At 40.2% G+C, this 24,165-nt stretch overlaps 2 protein-coding genes across 2 annotated transcripts in view; one reads left to right on the top strand and one right to left on the bottom strand.

The window, feature by feature from the left end:
• Cdc123 (cell division cycle 123) overlaps positions 1-24,165 on the bottom strand; it is a 59,658-nt gene that overhangs the window by 14,159 nt on the left and 21,334 nt on the right. The window contains exons 8-10 of the mRNA XM_033765959.1: positions 18,981-19,076; positions 16,901-17,007; positions 3,091-3,139 (exon numbers count right to left, since the gene is read on the bottom strand). Coding sequence (XP_033621850.1) covers positions 3,091-3,139; positions 16,901-17,007; positions 18,981-19,076 — 252 coding nt within the window. The remainder of the gene's footprint in view (positions 1-3,090; positions 3,140-16,900; positions 17,008-18,980; positions 19,077-24,165) is intronic.
• On the top strand, positions 15,903-16,274 carry LOC104860200 (MICOS complex subunit MIC13-like). Its single transcript, XM_033765640.1, has one exon. The coding sequence runs from the start codon at positions 15,918-15,920 to the stop codon at positions 16,272-16,274; it is 357 nt and encodes a 118-aa protein (XP_033621531.1). The 5' UTR covers positions 15,903-15,917.

The following is a 24,165-nucleotide window of genomic DNA, read 5'->3' as shown; positions in this document are numbered from 1 at the left end:
CTGTTCTACTAAACAGGAGAAATTGTGCTAAAACTTTTTAGGGCCAAAATGTACCTTTGCTACTTATACATCATTCTGAGAGTTCTAACACAGCACACAGTGAGTACCAAGAATGACTACATGATTGTGACTGTGCTGAACTTGCCCTGTATGTTTTGTACTTTTTAGGAATATAAAAAAAATAATAATTTCAAAGCTGGGAGTATAGCTCAGTGGTAACATATTTGCCTCGTATGCATGCCCTGAATTTGATCCACGGCAACACACACACACACACACACACACACACACACACACATTCAAAGTGATCCACTTTAAGTACTATTTGGTAATCTGACTCTGATAAAATTATGAAGTTTATCATGAAAAATCATATAATCAATCCTTTCATGGTTTTCATATTATTTTACAGTAAGTGAATAACACCAAGGATCAGGTCACAATTAGTCTTTTTTTTTTTTGGTTTTTTGAGACAGAGTCTCACTATGTAGTTGAGTCTGACCTGTAACTCACTATGTAGCCCAGGCTGGTCTCGAACTCACAGCGATCCTCCTGCCTCAGCCTCCAGAGTGCTGGGATTACAGGCATGTGCCACCATGCCCGGCTACAATTAGTCTTATTAATGTAATTAATATATAAACTTTCATCTATACTGAATTGTTACAACTTTAAGAAAACTATGATTGATAAATGTATTCTTCTATTTTTGTCTTTGCAGATTATCAGTCCTATTCTTTTTCTCCCTAGTATAGGGGACTGATCCCAGGAAACAGTGACCTATATCCACAGCCCCTTTGTTTTTTTTTTAATTTGATTTTTTAAATTTTGAGGCAGAGGCCGGGCATGGTGGCAAACACCCATAATTCCAGCATTGATTGAGGCAGGAGGATCCTCACAAGTTTAAGACTTGCCTGGGCTACATAGTGAGTTCAAGGCCATCCTGAACTACATACACAGCAAGACCCTGTCTCAAAACAAAACAAACCACAACAAAAATTCTTTTTGAGACATACTCTCACTAAATTGCCCTGCCTGGCCTCAAAACTGCAATCTTGCTGCTTCCGCCTCCTGAGGAGCTGGAATTATAGGTGTGCTCCGCCATGCCCAGCTCCCAATTGTTGGTAGCATTCATTAACCAGTCCCAATTGTTTGTAGCATTGTTTGTAGAGCTGTCAATCCCACTTTCTTCATTCTGGACACACCTCTCTGCCCTTCAAGACCTGCAAGGCGGAACTGGAATTACTCTAGGCACTGCTCCCCAAAAACCTTTGTGGGGAGGGCTCAGTATCTTCTCTTGCTCCCTCCCTCCATTTTTTCATCAGTACTCAGAATTTTTTAAAGTAATTTTATTGGTACATTTTAGGTATACAATACCGTTACACTCATCATCGGGATCTTGTACCTTGACATGATGTACCTTGATTCTTATTTTTCCCCCATTCCCCAGCCCTCCCTTCAACCTCTCCACCCTTCCCTGTTTACAAAGACTTTGTTTCCATTTTTTCCTTTTCACATATTTTTTCTTTTCCCATCTTGCCTTTCCCCAACCCCTCCCACTTCCTCTAGTCTTTTAGACCTTTTCATCCTGTTGTACAATATCAGTTATACATTTTGATCCTTATTTACACTTTTAGTTTTTCATACCAGAGAAACTATTTGGTATTTATACATGTGCGACTTATTAATTTCACTTAAGAGTATCTCCTCAATGTGCATCCACTTAGCTAGAAATATCTCTAGTTTCTCATTCTTTATGGCTGAGTAATAATCTACTTTATATTTTAAAAAATCACATCTTTATTCAGGCTCCAGTTGATGGGCAACTGGGCTGTTTCCAAATTTTAGCTATTACAAAATTAAACCTTGCTGGGCGTGGTGGCGCACGCCTGTAATCCCACCGCTCGGGAGGCTGAGGCAGGATTGCTGTGAGTTCGAGACCAGCCTGGGCTACGTAGTGAGTCCAGATCAGTCTCAACTATATAGTAAGACCCTGTCTCAAAAAACCAAACCAAAACAAAACAAAACAAAAACCATGAGCCTTATAGCTGCTAGGCAATAGCCGTATTCTCTACATCCCCAGCCCTCTGCACCTTCCCTGTCCATAACTCATCTCACGTTACAAAGTACTATGACAATCTGATGTCTGTCTTCCCTACCAAGTTATAAGCAAGCTCTCAGGTCAAGAAACCAGGTTTTATTCACCCTTCTGCAACTAGCACATGTATATAAAACAGCAGTGCAAAAGTAATGCTTGTTAAGTAAAACAGCAAATATATAAGATAAGCAGCCACTAAAATGCATATTAAAAAGAATAACCTGGGAAAATGGTCAATTATAATTTTTAAGAAGCTTTAAAATAGTATGTGAAGTATTTATAGTATACACATACACATACAACCAAGAAAGGGAAATTTAAGACCAAAATGCTAATACTGAGAATATATCTGGGTGATATATTCCCTGTATTTTCTTCTGCTTTTAAATTTTTGGTAATGTTTTATCAGAAGAAAGCTTTTAAAAACGTGTCTTAGAAATGTAAAATACACCACTGCATTATTGAGCTCCTGCACCCAAGAACACTGCATGTTCCACAGATGTTTATGTGTGTATATTTTCAAAACTAGGAAACTATGGAACAAAAAAACAGGGTTTAGTATGTTTGAAATTCTTAAAATTTGTAATAAAGTTGCCTTTTAACTTTTTTTTTTTGGTACCAGGGACCGAACTTGGGACCTTGCACTTCCAAGACAGGCAGCGGCACCACTAAGCTAAATCCCTGAACCTAATTCTTATTTTTTTATACATTATTTGTAAGATGAATGAACAATACTTTAAAAGTGGTAAAATGGTGATGACCATTTTTTGGATTAAAACTTTAACCTGATTCACCTGGGTGGAAAATGCAAAGGTTTTATTTCAATCACAAACAGTTACACTCTGTAAGTACATGTATATATCCTTTTTGGTTTTAAGCTCCCAGGGAAATTAATCCAAATAATTTCATTCATTTATCTTAAGAATAAGTAGCACTTTTCAACCCATCTTCATTTAGGATCATCAATGTAACTGAGGGAAAAATAAGTTTCTTACCTCATACTCTATACAAGGATCTGGAGAATCATCAGTACAGTGGATAAATCTTTGGAGAGAAAAAAAGGCAAAACAATTTCTTCTTACTTGTGTTAGTTTATGTATATACTTGCATATATACTTATACTAGTATGAATATTATATATTAGTGCATATGTAGTATATGCATATATTTATTGGTTTTTTGAGACAAGGTCTTGCTCTTGTAGTTCAGGCTGGGCTTGAACTCACCACGTAGCCCAAGCTGGCCTCAAACTCATGGTGATCCTCCTGCCTCAGCATCCCAAGTGCTAGGATTACAGGTGTGTGCCACCATGCCCATTTATCAGACTAATATTTAACATGATCTGGGTTTTATTAAAAGCATTCAGAAAGAGGGACTAATTCAGATTCGATGATAAAACATTTATTAAGCACATTTGATGCTATGCATTGCCTAAGCACTGCAAAACAATGTTATGAGCTCTTGTATCATGGATATGGTGTCATCCATTTTCGTGTCAAGAGGTAAAGAAGCCAAGAACCAGAGAGTCCAAATTTATGATCCAAGCCAGGACTACAAATCAAGCCACCCAACTCCCTACTTCTGACAAAGGCAGAGGGTGCTGCCACGTCACACAGTCTCACTGCGCCCTGCTCCAGTGGCCAGCGGGCAGTCCTCTCCTCCACTTATTATGCCGTCTAAGACACAGGCTACTTTCTCCTGTGTGCCACTTAAAAAAGACGTTTTCGACAGGACTTTTTAGTCCTCCAGTGAGCTTCTCTGTAAAAGTCCTATTTCACGAACAGGACTGAGCACCATTTATTAACCTATGCTTAAGAAAGGGTGAGGCACCTCACATGCTACAATGACTTAGATGCCTTTGTCTTGTAGTAGGCTGGTTTGGTGGAGAAAGCTAACAAGCAGACAAAGAATTTCAAAACACTGGGAAAAAGAAGACAAAATATTCCAACAGCAGAGAGGAAGAACTGAGCTGTCGGCTATGTGTGGGAGGGAGGGAGGCAATACTTGAGAATGGGCCCACAGTTAAGGCAAACAAAAATATGCCAAGGCACGGAGGGAAGTCAGGAATGATGGGAATGCAAGGGAGGAACTGCTAAATGATGGGGCTGGATAGAAACTGAGGGCAGCACAAGTACTCGGATCATGAAGGGTCATGTTTGCCAGTCTGGGAACAAGGTGGAGTCATAAAAGGTCTCAAATATGGAAGGACGATCATTACATGTGGCCAGGCAGAACGTCTCCACAGCACAGCAGTATTGGACAGTTTGGGGAAGGGTAGCAACACAGGCAGATTAGAGGTATGTAGTACCTAACTGGGAATAAGGAAACTCAAAGGGAGGAGGTGAAGGTAATCAAGTATTTGGAAGTAATAACCACATTGTTCTGAAAGCTGAAGCAGAAGTGATCACCTTAGGCAAATGAAGGAGCCCTGGAGAACAGCAAGAATTGGAGAGCGAGCAATAGAAAAGAAGCCAGAGAAGCTAAGCTAAGGGAATGAGAAATGATATGCTACAAGTCAAAGAAGAGGTTTCAACAAGAAAACAGTGACCTAACTCAAATGTCCTCAGAAAGTAAATACTGCCCACTAGAGCAGTTCTGGAACATTCCTACTAAGGTAAAACTAGATCAGAGAACCCAGGTCTGAAAGGGTGCAGAGCAAACAAAAATACACCCTTCCAGACCACGTGACTGTGGAAGGTAGGAGAGAGGTATGTCACACAGACGAAAAGGAGCTATTTGTGTGGCTCTCTTTAGTTTTCAGTCTTTAAGAGTGACAGGAAACAGCAGGTCTGACAACAAAAGAAAAGGAAAGAAAGGCGAAATGGGCACACACACACCTCGAAGACAACACATAAAACAATACTTTTCTTTCTTTGTGGTGCTACAGATCAAACTCAGGGCCCAGCACATGCTACAAAAATGCTCTGAGTTACATTTCCACCTTCCCAATACTTCCAGAGAGGTCTTGGAGATAGGGTGTCGCTCAGCGGTACAGCACACGCTTGGTAGGAGTGAGGCCTAGGTTTCATCCCCAGCACCCTCCTCTCCACCACAAAAGAACAGGGCCTTAAGTCATTCAAAGATAAAACTGAGTTTGAAAAGATTTTTGATTTCCCTGAATACACGATTATGACTGGTCATGTGAAAATCCTGAGAAAATGGAACTTCTTGTACCACCACTAGTAACTGGGCACCGACTGACACAATCTGCCTTGCGAAATCAGGTAGATACACACCGTGTGCTTTGTGTAAAAGCCAGGGGGTTCTCTCTGCATTAGCTTGCTTTAAGTACTGAACATCTATCTATTCTGTGGCAGGCATTCTGTGAAGCCTTTTACATCTGCCATTCCATTAAATCTCTGCAGTAATCCTCAGAAGATGCCGTTAATTTCTACACTTCTCACACGAGGGTACCAACACAGAAAGGTGAGATAACAAGTGTGTGTGTGGGGAGGGCACTGTATCACAAGCTACACCCTTTTCCTCAAAGAAAGAGGTTCGAGAGCCGTTATTACAACATCTAGGTAAGTGAAAACACAAAACAACAATCAGAAAAACCTTCTACTGATGCTAGCAGGACTTTAGGCTCAAGTGGCATTAAAAGAAACAAAAACAAAATCCTAACAACCAAATTCTTTTCCCATAATATAAGATGGATCTTGTACAAAACTCCTGTTTTTATACATTCAAGCACATGCTGATGCTGTTTAAAGACCTAACTTTTCTCTGGAAAGCAAAAAAGGCCTTTGTTTCAAATCAAACTAATTTAAAGATATATTACCCAGAGGAGTTACAATCTAAAACTAGAACACTAGCTTTCTATATATTTAAATTTTTTAACATAAAACTCTCAGAGGTTGATTTATGTTAATCAAAACTATCAGGTTAATAAAAGTTAGCATAATTATTTTATTCTTTAAAAAACCCCACCCCTTCCCTCCCAGGATTAGCAGACAAAGCATCATTAGGAGTGTTTCGGAACTGCCTCACTGTACACTTTCTGATTGGACACAGAGCCACTTCAGAGACAAGTAAGACACCCTGGCTTATATAGTCTGTCTACAAGAGGAAAATGTTTCAATGAACATTTAAGAAACAGGACCAGGGCTGGGATTTAGCTCAGTGAAAACATGCCTGCCTTGTAAGCACAAGGCCCTGAGTTCAATCCCCACTATAAAACAAACAACCAACACAGGGGACTTGAGGTTTAAAAAAAATGACAATTGGGTTCTCACGCCTGTATAAATTATACACGTTGAGCTTTCCCAACATAGAAACCTCAATCTGAAATGCTTCAAAATCCAAAGTGTAACCAAAGTGAAACCACAAATGGAAAGTTCTACAGTGCCCTCATGACGTCAATCAAATCACATGTGTACTCAACATATATAAAGGCACTTTCAGCCCGTATTGTTTAGACTTGGGTTCCCTTCCCAAAATATCTATACATATTTGCAAATATTTCAAAATCTGAAAATACCCAAATTCTAAAACACTTCCGGTCCCAAGCATTTCGGATCAGGCTACTCAACCAGTATTATCTTAGAAAAGTTAATTAACTTCTCTGGACGGTTTAGTAGCCTCATCAGTAAACACTAGGTTGTTTAGGGATTTCCAAAATTCTTTGTGCAAATCTGTGGATAACTTGTCAGGCCTCCTCCTCTTCCTGTCTTTATTTGGTTAAGTACTCATTACACACCAAATTGTAGGATATGTCACAGCCTCTACAGTATCGGCTGGAAAACAGGATTAGAATGACCTTGGAGGATTTTTCAAAATCCATTCCTAGAGATCTTCACTAAGTGTCCAACATGGGGCTCAGACTCATTTACATTAGAGAAGGTCATTCTGAGAATCCTCAGTTCTATACCTGCAAGAGGCTCTTGGAAAGGTGACAGGACATATGTATTAGCCAGCCCAGGTGACAGCAGCAGGGAACAGGGAAGAAGCAGCATCACACCAGCACACACAGGAGACCTGCACAGCCGGTCGTGCAGTGGTGTCTACAAGCAATGCTCACCATAGTCCCTGCAGGACTCAGTACACTCACTAGTGCTAGTAGGCAGCCATTTTGCAAAACCCTCTTGAATCTGTGGCTAAGTTAGATGGATCCAAAGAAATATGCATACCCGTGATCATTTAAAAGTTATACGTGGAGCAGGGCATGGTGGCACATGCCTGTAGTCCCAGCTCTCTGGGAGACTGAGGCAGGAAGATAGTAAGTTTGAGCCCAACCTGGGTAACCTAGCAAGAGCTAGGGTCGGGGGGACAGGGAAGAGGGAGAGAAATAGCAGGCAGGTAGGCAGGCAAACATGCTAGCTAGCTTGCTGCTGGAGATGTAATTCAACTTCCAGTGCCACAAAAAAATCCCCAAAAAACCCAAAGAACCAAAAACCAAACAAACAATAACAAAACAGGAGTTCTACACAATAAAATTTTCATTTGAAAGGATTCTCTAGTGTTGTGCCCCCCCCAGAGATTAAACATTTTACTTACTAAGAAATGTTAATTTAAAATTTTGGGAACTCTATTGTAAAATGTCATTTTATGGCTAAGGATGCAGTTCAGTGGAGTGTTTTACCTTGCAAAAACAAAGCCCTGGGTTTGATCACCAGCAACACACACACACACACACACACACACACACACACGTCATTTTATTAGAACATTTTCTTCAAGTCCTTTTAAATTCTAGGTGAAAAATGTGTCAATAACCCATACAATAAACCAGGCATGGCAGTACAGGCCTGTAATCCCAGCACTTGGAAGGCTAAGGCAGAAGGGCTGCTATGAGTTCAAGGCCAGCCTGGACTACATAAGACCCTGTCTCACTGGGGATGAAACTCAGTGGTGCTGCTGCCTGCCTTGCAAATGCAAGGTCCTGAGTACCATCCCTGGTACCAAACAAACAAAAAAGACCCTGTCTCAAAAAAGCAGCCCCTCCACACAGATTATGAGGAACAACAGATTGTTTGGTAAAAGAATTATTCATAAGAGAATATACACAGGTTTTTTGGGGGGGTTTTTTTTGGAGTAGTTAGTGGGGGTTGAACCCAGGGCTCTTGCACATGCAAAGCACGAGCACTGTCACTGAGTTACAGTTCCATGAAGCCCTTCAAAAAGAACTTAATATTTTAGATCCCAACCAACTAAAAGATGATTATCAGGATGACAATGAATTAACTGCCTAGTTCTCTATTAAGGGTACAGTAGCTAAAAGATGAGGGAAGGGGAGAAATGACAAAATCAGAATAGACAAAACAGTATGATATCTTAGTGATTAACGTAGTAATGGCACTACTCCTGCTGAACTTCTTTTATTTATGAACAATACTTAGTTTTGAGGCAGGGTTTCATTATGCAGCTCAGGCTGGTTTTAAACTTGTGACCCTCCTGCCTCAGCCTTATTAGTGCTGGGATTAACAGGTACAGTATGTGCCCTTTTTAATTTTTAAAATATGATCTTCACCACATGGGTAATACATAATTTGTGAATTTGATAATGAGGGTAGTTTCTTATTAACATATTACTCTATGAGGAATAAAGTAGATTAAAATTTCATACTCATTTGTTTTAAAAATACTAAGGTAAGACCACAAGAAGCAATTCCCAGACATAGGTCTTCATTACTTTTTTTAAAAGCTTTTACATTCGTAAAAGTATTGATTTCAATTCTTGGTTAATCCTCACTACCACTTAAAATGAGTATATATTTAATACACATTCACATTCTACTATCCTGTATCATTTATAAATTAACATTTACACTATTTAAAAGAACTGATTAGCTTCTGAAGATAAAACATTTGTATGTGGGGCCGGGGATTTAGCTCAGTGGTTCCGGCACCTGCCTCGCAAGATCAAGGACCCGAGTTCAATGCCCGGTCCAAAAAAAACAAAACAAAACAAAACATATGTATGTGAACACATGTGGTAGGGGAGATAACTGCACAAAACTTTCTCTTATTAAGATTAAGCACATGGCCAAGTACCCTTCCTGAAGGAGGAAATACTAAGCCATCGCAGTAAAACTGAAGAGTAAGGTCACCGATACATTTGTAGTAGCTCAGGTGAAATACTGCTCAAGACACTGTATGTAAATTATTTAGATTCCATTTATATTCTCAAGGAAGTAGGTTTGCTTTAAAAAAAGAAATTTAAAGATTGTTTTCTGCATTTGTTAATTTAGAAAATTACTGGCCTCCTTTCTTTAAAGTGCTGGGGATTAAACCTAGGGCTTTGTGCACGCTAAGCAAGTGTTCCACCACTAAACTACAGGCCTTAGCTCCTGGAAGATTTCTTTGGTTGGAATTTTCAAGAAGGTATAAACAGAAAGTAGCATTGAACCCAAGTCACTAATTTACAGCAGGTTGAAAGGAGGCTTCTATGTTGAATGCTAAATTCATAATTCTTGGCAGAGTAATTATAGTTCTTCTAGGCAGCCATAAAAATCTGAACACAAATGTTATTAAATAATAACTTCCATAATCTACAAGGTAAATTACAAATTAAAAAATTCTCCAATGTAACAGTAAAGATTTTATTTTGAAGAAAACAATCTCAAAGGTCTACTCTGATGAGAACTATTATGAAATTATGCCGGCATATTTTTAACATGCTTTGAAATTAGATAGTTAATGGGAATTCTGGAGACCCATGTTATACACCCAAATTTATTTTAGCTCCATTTAAAAGAAAAGTTTACCTAGTGCTAAAGACTAATAGGAGTGTCATCTTTTTTCTTTATGTCTATCCAGGCTTCTTCCCAATTCCTTTCCTTAACTTAACATGGCTCCACTTCCTGCCAGGCAAGGGCTCTTCCTATAAACGGACATATTCAAGACGCCCTGAACACTCCGCGACAGACTCCTCCTCTTCCTGTGCACTTCCCCGCTGGGACAGACACAGCGCCCGCTGTGTGGTCGCCGGCACCTCACACACTGACAGAGGATGGATCCAAGAGCCAGTAATGAGAACACATGGGAAGCACGGAGACAGGAAAACGGTGCGAACAGGAAAGATACTGGGATGTGACAGGATATATACATTTAAGAATTATGTTTTGCCTGAAAAAGGTAAATGGAGGGGGAAATCACTTAAGATGAAGACAATTCCTCTCTGTCTGGGCCAGGGTGAGATTCCAGGGTTTGCAATGTGATTTACAGTATTAATCACTCAAATGGTGTGAGCCTGCTGGCTAATTTGGGCCAGGTGATGTGGTAGGAATAAAGAAGGAGAACCACATAATTATATATCTTGAGAATAATCATGAACTCACTGTGGATAACTTAGGTATCACCTAAATCCATCTGATGAGATAGGTTCCATCATTTTAAAAGAAATAAATCCTTAGCATTTAAACTTTATAAATGGCAGAAAACGAGGTCATTAACACTCTGAAATGGCAAAATGACCTAGGTACTTCTAGTTATTTTCGAGGGCACAATTTTTATTGGTAAGCTTTTCTTCAATGGTAGAAAGTTACTGAAATCAAACAACAAACAAACATGGAAGGTCGCTGGCTGGTGGCATGGGACACAGTCCCAAGTACTTGGGAGGCTGAAGCAGGATTTCTGGAAGCCCAGGAGGTCAGGGATAGCCTGGACTGTAACACAGCAAGACTTTGTCACTTAAAAAAGTGGGGCTTACAATACTGTGTCTCACAATAAACATATCCCAACTATAAGAGAGATATTTAAATCATGGGAAGAAAAATTTTGAGCCAAGAGAAAAATTAGGCAACCAAGTTTGATGTCATTTTTCTTGTTCAGGAAGCAAAACAAAAGAGTTTTTCGTAATGCAGATACCACTTCTTGAAAGTTTTAGCTGGTGGGAAAAGGAAAGAAGAAAGTACAATAATTGCAAAATAAGGATGATTAGGTGGGTTCATTAGAATTTTCAGTTTTCTTCAAGAAGAGATATAACACACTACCTAAAACTCAAACAATCCAAAGCAGAAAAACTGTCATCTAAATAAGAGGACCTGGAAAATGACAGGCAAAGGTTCTGTTAGGTCCACTTGGACAAAAAAATTTTACTCCTGAGACTTTGCTGAACTCTGCAAGTAGAGCAGTCTCCCTTCATCTGGGTTTCAGTTACCGGTGAAAATGGTCATTTTCAAAAATATTAAGGGTAACTTCTGCATAGAAACAGATGCTAAGTGTTAAACTAGTGCTCGGCATGAGTAAGCTCGTCTGGCTGTGTCCTGAGTGGGATGTGAATCACCCCGCATCCCACCCATCTGTCACCTGGCTATATCTCCCTCATCAGACCTAGGGTCGCAAGACTGCAACACCTGTGTTCAAGTGACCCTTACTTTACTTAATAACGACTCCTGAGTGCAAGAGGAATTGATGCTGGGGAATTCAGATGCCAGAGAAGTCATAAAGTGCTCCCTGTACATGAAAAGGTGGGAGTTTGTCATAGGTATGTGCGTGCAGGAAAAAAATGGTGCCAAGTTCAGCGCCACCTGTGGTTTCTGCATTCATTCGCCTGGGGCCCGGGGACACATCCTCTGCAGGTAAGAGGGAATACAGCAATAATTGGACTTGTGATCATCTTAAGAAAAAAAATCTAAAAACTGCCTTGAACAGAGTTGATTTAAATTACTTAGACTATTATCTAATCTACTTCTCCTTAGTCATGGAGAAATAATGAATGGATTCTTTTTTTCCACCCACCCATCCTTCTCTTCTAAATATCAACTGCAGAGCAGAATGATTTTCTTGCTCTGGCCTATGGAGGTGACACTTCAATCAATAAAATAATTAATAAAAGCAGCTCATACCTCAGCAAGTAACAGGTCAGCAAGTACAATGCAGACTGATTACGTCCCACGTGCTATATTCTAACCCTGCTTTTTAAAGTTTGTCTACTGTAACCATTTGAGGGACAGGAAAAGTGAAACCAGCACTTACTAGTCTACAGCAAGTGACAGCTGTAGCAGCCCCTGTTTGCTGTTCTAACCCTAGAGCACCTCCGCTTCCTGATCACCTCCACTACAGTCCGGCTCATGAATGTCCCCCCAAAGCCCACGTTCTGCAGGTGTGGCCCAAGCCCACGGCATCACTGGGTGGGGCAGCACTTTAGAAGGTGGGCCCAGTGGCAAGTACATCACTGGGGGTACAGCCCTAACAGGGACAGAGGGAACCTGGCTCCTCCTGTCTTTCTCTTGGCTTCTCGGCCACCATGGGGTGAATGGGCCTCCTCCACCACACACACATGTGCCATGACACCCTAGGCCACAACAGGCCTGGCAGCCAATCAACCATGAGCCGAAAACTTTGAAACTGCGAGCAAAGGTAAACTTCCCTTCTTTTAAGTCATTCATCCAAGGTATCTGGGTGCATGTATTGATTGATCTAAGCAGTCCTGAAAGCATGGGCTGGACCTGCACTAAAATATCACCTGGGACAGGTGAATCGTCAAGGCTGGGCCCCACTCCACCCACTGAATCAGAAACTCCCGGGGTGGGGCAGGACCAGGGCCAGCAATCTGTGTTCATCTAGCTCTGCAGATGACTCTGACACACGCTAACATTTGCGAGCCCCTGGCCCTAACAAATAATGCCCGACTGTTCACTTTGCACCTCCTGGATTGGGCTGGCCACGTGACTACAGGCCTGCAAGGAGTCTCCTGGGAAGCTCTTCATCAAAGGGAAAGAGTGAGAGGAAGTGTGCTTGTTCTTCTTTAGGTTCAGCTACTGTCGTGTCTTTGTGTCATACATCTTAAAACTGTGGCAGCAATCTTGGGATCATTGCATGATAAACCCAAAGACCACACTAACCAGCCAAAGAAGGCAGAGGAGAAAGACTAAAAGACATTTTCCTGGTGACCTTAGGAGCTGCTAAATCAACTCTAAAATTAGCCTCCAAACTCCTATTAAATAGTATATTCTTAAATTACTCAGATTTTCTTCCTTTCCTCCATTTCTTCCTTCTAAGCTGGAGACCGAAACTAGGGGCTCAGGCATGGTAGGCAAATGCTGTACAACTGAGCTACAGCCCCAGTCCAAGAATATATTGTTTTAAACCCCATGTGTAAACTACTGTCACTTGGCCTTTTGTTAACATGCAATCCTGACCATAACGTATTTCTTTCTTTAGTTCAAGGCAAGCCTCAAAGTAATATAATAACATTGTATACTTTATGCATATTGCCCATAATTATATTTAGTGGTTTAAAAAAATTACATATTTTACTTGGAAACATTGTGAAAAAAAGAATCTGTGACTTTATTAAGCATAACTGTAAAGAACTTTTCAAATGAGTTACTGAAATTATACTTTTGGTTGAACTAACAAGGTATGGAACCCTGAACCAATTATGGAAGAGATTTAAGTCTCTGGTTTCTAACCAACAGCAGAAAAGGGTCAGATGCAACCACTAGTATGATCCTATTCAATGTGAACAATTATGCTCATAATTTAATTTTTTAAGAGCTTCTGATAAGGCCCTGTGACAAAAGCTCTCTCTCTTTTTTATTTTGGTGCTATGGATGAAACCCAGCACCTCTCACATGTTAGGCAGATGCTCTTCCATTAAGGAAACCCCAGCCACACAAGTTCATATTTACTGAGTTCCATCGAGAGGGACTTTGACATGATGACATTTGCTGTTACGCAGCTGGCTTATTAATTGCTGTGTAACTGACGACCAACAAATGCTTCTAGAAAAGGGGGGCATGTTAGAAATGCTCAGCGAGGAGGCTCACAGTTTAATGTTCAGTACCTATTGCTGCCAGCACCCAACTGCTTACACAAGCTTTCTGGGGTCACCCCTCTAAATCCCAGGTTTCAAATTCAGTTAACCTCCTTCTTATGCAAAAGTCTTAACAGTACAAAATGCAAAACAACGGATTTGTGTTTCTACTGCTCATTTGAACATCAGTAAAGACAAAAAGGAAGAGGTAAGTTAAACTAAGGAAGCAGATTTCTAAACCACAAAGTGGATTTTCAAAATCAGGAGCTTCAGAATTAGAAGTGATTTTTAACAGAAGCACTTAAAGGTGCCTTTACACCCTGAATGAATGATACTAAAGATACACAAAAGTCCCTATTGGGTGAGTCCACAGGAACAGAATAGTTTTAATGTAATATATTCCAAGGCCTCTTTATTTTAAGCATTAGATGTCAAAAAGCTTTATGGAAAAAGACTATGACTTTCTTCTAAAGAGAGGTTATCCCCAGGTGAAAATGCTGGCACCCTGTTAATAAAAGAAGGGCTGCCAACTTCAAAGAACACCTGTGCAAAGACACAAAACGCCAGTAACTTTCAAAACAATATATGCATTTTTCTTTAAAGCCAGAAATACCAATACAAGTAAACTCCTTTATTATTTCTGGTTTTAGGGACTGAACCCAGGCCCTGCACACTCTATACGCATGTTCTACCACGAGCTACACCCTCAGGCCCTAAAATCCTTTCACAACAAACTTGCAACACCACCACACTCCTTGATGGCTACAGAGCTGCTTTCTCTGTTTTGCTCTTAACATAATACCACACCTGCATGCCCAAACTACAGAGCTCAGGTACAACAGAGCGGAGGCACTACTCATTGATTCATGCCAGGCTGCATTTCAAAGGCGGCCCTGTGGCTGAAAGAGGATGAACTGGCCAGGCAAACGCAACTGGATGGGCAAGGATGGTCTGCACGAGCAGTATCTTCACCCTTGTTCTGCTTAGCGTCTGGATTTGGAGATATGCTTCATTTTAAAGGCCAGATTAAAGATTAGTTTAACTGAGATAAATTGTTTAAGATAACAGGAAGAGAACAAAAGAAGCATAAAGGGAACACCTACAATGGGGTGAGTGTTCTGTTTGCCTAAGAGCAGACAACGCAAGGTCAAAATATTTAGCTACAGAGAGAGGCGAAGGAAGGAAGCAGAATTTCCACTTCTGGAAATCCTAAGGAAAAAACTAGGGACACAGAGATTTAGCTCAAGGATATTAACTACAGGGCTTTATAGAAGAAAAGGGGATTGACCAAACATATCATGCTACTACTACCCAGGGGCACTAAGGTAATGAACATTGATCATAAACTGATGTATTTAAAGACATGTAAAGGTGTCACCATACACTGGCAAAAGCAAATGCATTGCTATGGCTTGTATCTAGACGACTCCTCAAAGTTTCATGCGGTCATAGGTGGGGCTTTTTCAGAGGTGCTGGATCTAGTGTGCGTGATGCTGGAATTAAGTGAATGATGCTGGGATTAAGGCTGTGTGATTACTAAATTAGTCCACTGATTGATTTGGCATAGTTCTTTCTCGAATTAAGAGTACCGCACCCTGGGGATAAATGTTACCTACCTTACGGGTGGGCAGCCTGAATTAAGCATAAGGGACAGAGAGACAGCTAGTTTCATGGCTTGTTGCTTGTTTGCTGCTCGCTGCCTTTTGCCTGCCTTGCTTTGTCATGGACTGTTTCTCCTCCGCCATGGAGCCAGCCAACTATGAACTGAAACCTCTACACACTGTGAGCCAAATAAACCTTTCCTCCTTTAACGTTGCGTATCAGGTATTTTGTCTCACCAACAAGAAAAGTAATTGACTGATATGATCTATATGATCCTTTTTTTGAGAAATCTTAGAGAGACAGAGGCAGGTAATTTGTATAGTTGTGCACAGAATTCTGAAAGTATACAGCCAAGTGTGGGGAGACCACGGGTGATTTTGTTTTTCCTGGTTTTGTTTAGCTACAGATCTTAACTTTGTTTTACAACATCTACTGGTTTTATAATAAGAAAAAGAATTGCCCCCCACGACCGGAAGCAGCGGGCGAGTCGAGGGTCCTTGCCCGTGGATCCGAGCAACCATGGTGGCCCATGTGTGGTCGCTGATGAGGTTTCTCTTCAAAAGCAGCGTGGCTGGGGGCGCCGTCTACCTGGTGTACCACCAGGAGCTGCTGGGGCCCAGCAACAAGGGCAAGGCGGCCCTGCAGCAGGCGGAGGAGGTGGTTCCGCCGGCCTTGTACCAGTTCAGCCAGTACGTGTGCAAGAAGACCGGCCTGCTGATCGCTCAGCTCCCAGCCCCACCAAAGATTAACTTTCCCCTCCGGGAGTCCTGGAATTCAGGTATCATCAAAGTGATGTCAGCCCTGTCGGTGGCCCCCACCATGGCCCTGGAGTACTCCAAGGAGGGCTGGGAGTACGTGAAGGAGAGCACCAAGTAGCAGGTCAGAGCAGCAGCAGGAGTAGGCTCGAGGCTCTGCTGGGATGGGGACCCCCCTTCCAGGGAGCTCCCGGCCCCACCCGCCCAATAAAGGACTTCAGAAGTGTTTCCCATCCTCGTGCTGGCCCTGGGGGGAGTGGCAGGGCTGGGCTTTGGCCTCCCGCTGGCCCGATGTGGGCAGGCACAGCACCTGGGGCCCTAGGAAGGGCCACAAAGGTGCTGAGCTTGAGCCGGATACGAAGCTTCCCTGTTCTTGCGGGGGGGCTGAGCCCAGGATGGGAGGGGACCCTGGGGAGGTGGCAGAATCGGTGCCTCTTTGGCACTGAACTTTGCTTTTCTAGGTGATACTAGGAATTAAACTAGGGGCACTTACCACAAAAAAAAAAAAAAAAAAAAAAAAATAAAATATTCAATGTGCAAATATGAAGTCTTTGATATTCAGGAATAGTCACTGCACAGCTTTCACTGTAACAAAGTAAGGTTTGCTTTACCAGGTTACTTGGTGAAGATGAAATAGTTTATAATAAAGAAATGTTCAAAATAGTACTAGAAGTAATGAAATTTTACCAACAAAAAAATCCACACAGCACTCGAACTATTGATACTGAGGGAACAAGAGATACTTACGGCTGAGTGAAGTCACGAGTGATGAAGTCAGAACTCTTGAAAAGCAGGAAGACGTCACTGAGGGTCTTGCACTTCAGAGAACTATTCATTGCTATCCAGTAGGCATCCTAGATAACAGAGCACATGCTGTTCAGCAGAATACCACATTACTGTCTAAGCACAAAACTTAGGACTATAAATAAAATAAAAGATGCCTCTCATTTCAAGGCTTAAAAGAAAAACTTCAGATAAATTTATCAGTACTGTCAACATCAAATTACACTTTTCAGTAACAAAGAGTATGACCACTGCGTGGAAGACAGTTGTGAACACTGACACAGTAGGGTCCTCATATTTTAGCCTACCCTTGAGTACTTCCTGGTGTTTTTCTTACTGATGTTGGAAGAAGACGGATACAAATATAAGAAACACATTTCAGCTAAAAGGTTAATGTGGTAAAGAAGCCTTATTAGCTGCTCCCCGAGAATAAAATAAATCACTTCCTGTTTCTGGGGAGTGGCAGCCAAACATGTGCACTTGGATGATGGGGAAGACAAGACCTATGTCTGTCAAATCTGGGAGGACAGTAAGTGTGATTTTCTGAAACCTTACAACTTAAAGTGCTGAAATGTCTCAGATGCATGAACAGCAACAACAAAAAGGAGATAATCCAGTACCAAGCTGAGTGGAACATGCCGAAAAGTGACAAGATAATGAAGTCATCTACAGAATGCACCTCTATTGTGGATTGATCAGAAGCAGGATAGTAAAGTACTTCTGAGAAAATAAATGACCATAAATAAAACTATTTACACTACATGGAGAAAACATGGCTATACAGAAGGCACTCAGTAAATAACAAATGAATAGCTTTCAACCACAAATACTCTGCCTGCCTATCTTAAGTGCAAAGGCTCAAACTAGTTCAGCAGCAAGGAATGATTAAAACTATTGTTATACTGCTGGGAGTGGTAGCCCATGCCTCACAGCTACCTGGGAGGATAAGAAAGGAGAATGCTAAGTTTGAGGTCAGCCTGGGCAATACTGTTACACCGGAAAAAAAAAAAAAAAAAAAAAAAAAAAGAAAAAAAAATTTTAACTCTGGAGAGCAGGAAATGGTGACGTGGAACAGGTGCCAGGACCTACTGATTTTTGTAGCAGGTTTGTATCTGAGAAGTTTAAGTTTATGTCATGTATTACTAATTTTAAAAAGTAAAACCCAAAATTAGATTTCACAGTTCATTTTCAAATAAAAAAGAGAAAGGGGGCTGGGGATTTAGCTCAGTGGTTTGGTGGCCTGCTTTGCAAGCGCAACGACCCGAGTTCAATCCCCAGTACCAAAAAAAATAAAATAAAATAAAAAATAAAAAAGAGAAAGGCATGTGATGAATTCTGGAAAATCTAAGAAGCCCTCCCTCCCTCACTCCCTTCTTTTGTTCCAGGGACTGAACCCAGGACTTTTACAGAGTTACAACCCCAGCACTTTTTATTACCTTTATTGAGGCAGGGTCTCACTAAGGTGCCCAGGCGCGGGCTCAAACTTGTGATCCTCCTGCCTCAGGCTCTGGAGCTACTGGGGTTACTGGCAGGAGTGTGCCACTGTGCTCGACTAGCCTTTAATTTCTTAAATAAGCTTTGCTAACATGAAATTGTTCTCTATTAGATTAAAAAAAGTGAGATCCCCCCAACAGGCCTTAATTTCTGCAAAATTACTCTCAATTGGGTATTAAAATAAGAAAACATAATTTAAGAAAATATCAGCTGATTTCTCAAATTATATCCTGTGACATTTTAAATATTATTTTTTCAACACAGAAATTCTCTGTTGAACAGCTGAAGTTTTGAAAAGGGCAGAAAATGAACTTCAGAATTCTAGTGCAATCAACCGCAACACAAGAGGTCAAGATGATCTTTTGGCAGAATATGTAGTGTTTCACAGCCCCCAGAAAGTACAAAAACAAAATCAGAAAAACAAAAATAAATTCCTCAGCTTTTTTCCTAGAATTAGGTACAATCAGACCCTCTCTATGGGAATACAGAATGAAATAGAAAACCAAACAAAGACACCAGGAGTAATAAGAGTTTACTTCTATGATCCTACCCTTGGTGCACTCCAGTTAAGCTTAGGGAAGACACTGCCCCCCAGGGAATTGATAGCTTCCTGGACTTTAGTGGTGAACTCTGGAAATTCTGGTGCCTACAGAGAAAAAAAGAGAGAGAAAAATCAATGAAGCAATTCAATGTCACATCACAATAAACATGGTAAACAGGATCAAAATCTCAAGGTTGTAATTAACTATCTGAATTTATGAACTCACTTAAAAAAAACAGGGATCAAAAAATATTTACCATCAAGAGAAATAAAAACAATCACACCCCACATATCTAAAATTACAGACGTCATGAGCACCAACCATGTGAGGAAGGAATGAACCAGCTCATTCTGTGTACCTACAACAGGCTAGTATTTATTACGCAAGGAGAGACAGGCACATCACCTGTACATGGACTCCAACTCTCGGAAGTGACACTGCATCCTTCAAGAGCTAGAAGTTCTGCTGCACACAGAAGAGTCTTGGACATACCCCAGAAGACTTCATGAGAACGAAAACTGATGTAGTAAAGTACATTTAAACTTTGCCATTTCCAGGCAAGCTTTAATAGAAACCAAACTCAAAAGTAAGAACTTGCTCCTTTTTGGTTCATTTAAAAATGTGTACTTTGTACAAGCAATAGGAGTATTCTAAGTATGCATTTCAACCAAGAAGTAACAGAAATGCTGTTGTTAAACTGCAATATGAGTTATCAAAGGAGCTCACAGATAAAAGAAAAGGAGAGGAAGAGAGGTGGAAGTAGAGCTCTCAGGAGAGATAAAGCAAAAAAGTTCTACCCCAGCTAGGAGCTTAACTGCATTATCCGTTACAGAGGGGATTGCTGCCCCCTATTGCCCAACTGCAAATTCTGGAGAAAAAAAATTCAGCAATCCACATCCACAGGGGAAAAAGTTAAGACTAGGATGACAATTAACTGAACATTCCAAAATAAAGACAAACCTTGGACGGTGAGTAAGTTATTCTGTGAGTGTTTCACCAGAGAAGCAAACCTTTCTGAGAAGTTTTAACCTGATAAGTGAGTGATGTTTTGTAACACTAGTACCTCCCGCCAAATGTCACATGGACACAGCTGGTTCTCTCTCCCTGCTTTGAGGTACAAGTGCTCTAGATCACGAACAGAACAAATTATTCTCACAAACCAAGGTTTTACTGTAAACCAAAGGGCTTATCTGGATCCCCAAGATCGAGCCCCAGTTATGAGAAAGAAAAAACTGACAGGATTATGGAGACATACTGCAGGAGTAAACTTTAAAAATGATAATGTATTTTCATACAAGACACATTTTCGTGTTAGTGTGGACTGAACCCATGGCCTTCATGTTGAACTACAGCCCCAGCCTATTTGCCTATTTTTTAAAAACTTTTTAAAATTTTTTTGAGACAATGTCTCACTAAGTTATTCAGGGTGGGCTAAAACTTGTTATCCTCCTGCCGCAGCCTCCCAGAGTGCTGGAACTGTAGGCATGGGCCACTACACCAGGCTTGTCTAATTTTTCCAGGAGTACTGGGTGGTAATGCAAGCTCGGAGTTTTGCATACTGTCGCTTAAATTTTTCTCTACTAAGAAGGTTCTACCATGAATGCTCCCCTTGCCCAACACCATCTACTTCTACCCAGCAAAACTGAGTACTTTTTAAATTATTTATTTTTTAATAATTTCAGACTTTCAGAAACATCATAAACACAGTACAAAGAACGTCTATACACTCGATCTAGACTTCCCGTTTTATCACATTTGCCTTATCATTCTGCCCTCAAATCCTTCCCTATATCCACACATGCATCTTATTTATGTACACATAACACAACTTTTTTCCTACAATGTTTTAGAGTAAGTTGTATCTACTAAATGTCTTTACCCTTAAACACTTTAGAGTATATTTCGTAAAAAGCTATCTTAACATTCCCTTACATGTAGCATAGTAAAATGATCAAAATCAGGGTGCTAACACAGATACAGTAATAATTACCTAATTTGTAGATCTTATTCAAGGTTTGCCCATTTTCCTAATCATGTCTTTTACAGCAAAATAAAAATCAGAATTTTTACTCGGGTCTAGGATCCAGTCTAGAATCACACACTGTGTTTAGATGCCATGTTTCTTGAATTTCTAATTTGAAGCAGTTGCTCTTTCTGTGGTTTGATATTTTTGAAAAGCACACAGAAGGAGCTATGCTGTATAATTTCTAAAAGACTGACTTAGCTGGGTGTTTCCACACGACTGAAGGGGATGGAAGCACAGGATGGAGGTCTGTCCTGTCGCACTGATCAGCTGGCATCCAGGTCTTTCTGCTGTAAAGGCACCATTTTTCCTTTTGCAGTTAGCAAGTGAATTGGATGGAGACATTTGGCGAATATGCAAATGTCCTCTTTCTCATTAAATATTTATTCACTAGTTTTAAAAAAATACTCAATCAATTATTACCAGACTGACCTAATGCTTAACCTTAAGCTTCTAGAAAAAGAAGAGCAAGACAAACCAAAAGCTCGTACAAGGGAGGAAATTATAAAGATAGCAGAAATTAATGCAATGGAGACTAAGAGACCTGTACCAAAAAAAAAAAAAAAAAAAATCAATGAATCAAAGAGTTGGTTTGGGAAAGAATAAAACCAATAAACGCTTAGCCAATGTTATCAAAAAAAGGAAAGAAAAGGCTCAGATTCATGCAATTAGGAATGAAAAAAGTGAAGCCACAACAGATCCACCAGAAATCCAGAGGATCAATACCTATGTCAAGGACCCGTACTGTAATAAAATGGAAAATATGGAAGAAATGGACAGATTCCTAGATAAATATGAACTTCTAAAGTTGAATGAACAAGTTATAAAAAATCCAAACGCCCCAATTACATTCAGTGAAATTCAAAATATAATTAAGATATTACCAACAAAGAAAAGCCCAGGTCCTGATGGCTTCACTGCTGAATTCTACAAGACATTTAGAGAACTACTGCCACTACTCTTTAAATTCTTCAATGAAATTAAAAGGGAAGCAATACTTCCAAATTCATCCCTGGAAGCAAGTGTTACTTTGATTCCAAAACCAGGGAAAAACCCAACCAAAAAAAGAGAACTACTAGCCAATTTCACTAATGAACATAGATGAAAAAATCCTCAATAAGATACTGGCAAACAGAAGATAATCAAGAAGATCATCCACCCTGACCAAGTTGGATTTATCCCAGGGATCCAAGGATGGTTTAACATATGCAAATCAATAAATGTAATATACTGTATTAACAGAGTCAAGGACAAAAATCATATGATCAAATCAATAGACACAGAAAAAGCACTCGACAAAATCCAACACCCATTCATGATAAAAATCCTGCAGAAAATTGGAATAGATGGTCTTTATCTCAATCTGATAAAGGCTATCTATGAAAGACCAACAGCCAACATCATTCTAAATGGTCAGAAACTGAAAACCTTCACAATAAAATCAGGAACTAGGGCTGGGGAATTAGCTCAGCGGTTCGGTGGCCTGCCTTGCAAGTGCAAGGACCCGAGTTCAATCCCTGGTACCAAAAAAAAAAAAAATCAGGAACAAGACAAGAATGTCCACTATCACCACTCCTGTTCAATACAGTTCTAGAAACATTAGCCACAGCAATTACACAAGAGAAAGAAATAAAAAGGAATAAAGACAGGAAAGAGGTTAAACTATCACTATTTGCTGATATGACTGATACTCTACATGACACAAAAAACTCTGCCAAAAGACTTCTAGACTTCATTGACATATTCAGTAGAGCAGCTGGATACAAAGTCAACACTCAAAAATCAATACCCTTCTTGTACACAAACAGACTCACTGAGAGAAAGTAGGAAAACAATTCCTTTCACAATAACATACAAAGAAATGATCTAGGAATCTAATGGAAACAAAAGACCTCTACAATGAAAACTACAGCACTCTGAAAAAAAGAGATCGAAAAGGATATAAGAAAATGGAAAGACATCCCTTGTTCCTGGTAGGAAGAATCAACATAGTGAAAATGGCCATACTTCTAAAACTGCTATACAGATTCAATGAGATCCTGATTTAAATCCCAACAGCATATTTCACAGAACTTGAGAAAACAATCCAAAAATTCATTTATAACCAGAGAAGACCTACAATAGCAAAAAACATTCTGGGCAACAGAGACATGGAAGGGTATCGCAATCCCCAACTTGAAACTATACTACAAAGCCACTGTGATAAAAACAGCATGGTACTGGCAAAGAAACAGACCTGAGGATCAAAGGAATAGATTAGAAGATGCAGAAACAACACCAGACATACTCATCTTTGACAAAAGAGCCAACCATCCTCACTGGAGGAAAGATAGCCTCTTTAATAAATGGTGTTGGAAAAACTGGCTTTCAACTTGTAAAAGATTAAAACTAGATCCCTATATTCACCCTGCACTAAACTAAAATCCAAGTGGACTAAAGATGTAAATATCAAACCAGAAACACTAAGCTTACTGGAAAGTAAATTAGGTACAACTCTCGAAGACACTAGCATTGAAGACTTTATGAACAAATCCTCAGCAGCATGAGAACTTGCACAAAGAATCAACAACTGGGATCTCACTGTATTAAAAAGGTTTTGCAGTGCAAGAGATATCACCAATAGAGCTAAGAGTCAACCGACAATGTGGGAAAAAATTTTTACCAGCTACTCCTTAGACAAAGGACTACTATCTAGAATGTATAAAGAACTCCAAAAAATCAGAACCCCCCAAGTACAAAAGACCCAATTTAAAAATGAGCATCTGAAATGAAAAGACATTCCTCAGACAAACAAGTAAAAGTAGCAAATAAATATTTTTTAAAAATGTTCAGCATCACTGGTCATTCGAGAGATGCAGATGAAAATAACACCAAGATTCCACCTCATCCCACAAAGAATGGCTGCTATCAACAAATCAACCAATAACAAATGTTGGCAGGCTGTGGGGAGAAAGGAACCCTTCTCCATTGTTGGTGGGAGTGCAGACTGGTGCAACCACTGTGGAAATCAATATGGAGATACCTCAAAGAACTAGGATTAGAGGTTCCATTTGACCCAGCTATCCCTCTGCTGGGTATCCCTCTGCTGAGTATCTTTCCAAAAAAATTAAAAGAATCATACAACAGCCTTATGTGCACCCATATTTATCGTGGCACAGTTTGTAATAGCT

Source organism: Fukomys damarensis, unplaced genomic scaffold (assembly GCF_012274545.1).
Source record: "Fukomys damarensis isolate Sample0158 unplaced genomic scaffold, DMR_v1.0_HiC HiC_scaffold_19, whole genome shotgun sequence".
Lineage (NCBI taxonomy): Eukaryota > Metazoa > Chordata > Mammalia > Rodentia > Bathyergidae > Fukomys > Fukomys damarensis.
Note: the sequence above shows the minus strand (reverse complement) of the source record. Positions and strands in the feature narration are given on the sequence as shown.

Excerpts from the sequence above, each read along its gene's own strand:
- LOC104860200 (XM_033765640.1), top strand. The coding sequence starts at position 15,918 with ATGGTGGCCCATGTGTGGTCGCTGATGAGGTTTCTCTTCAAAAGCAGC.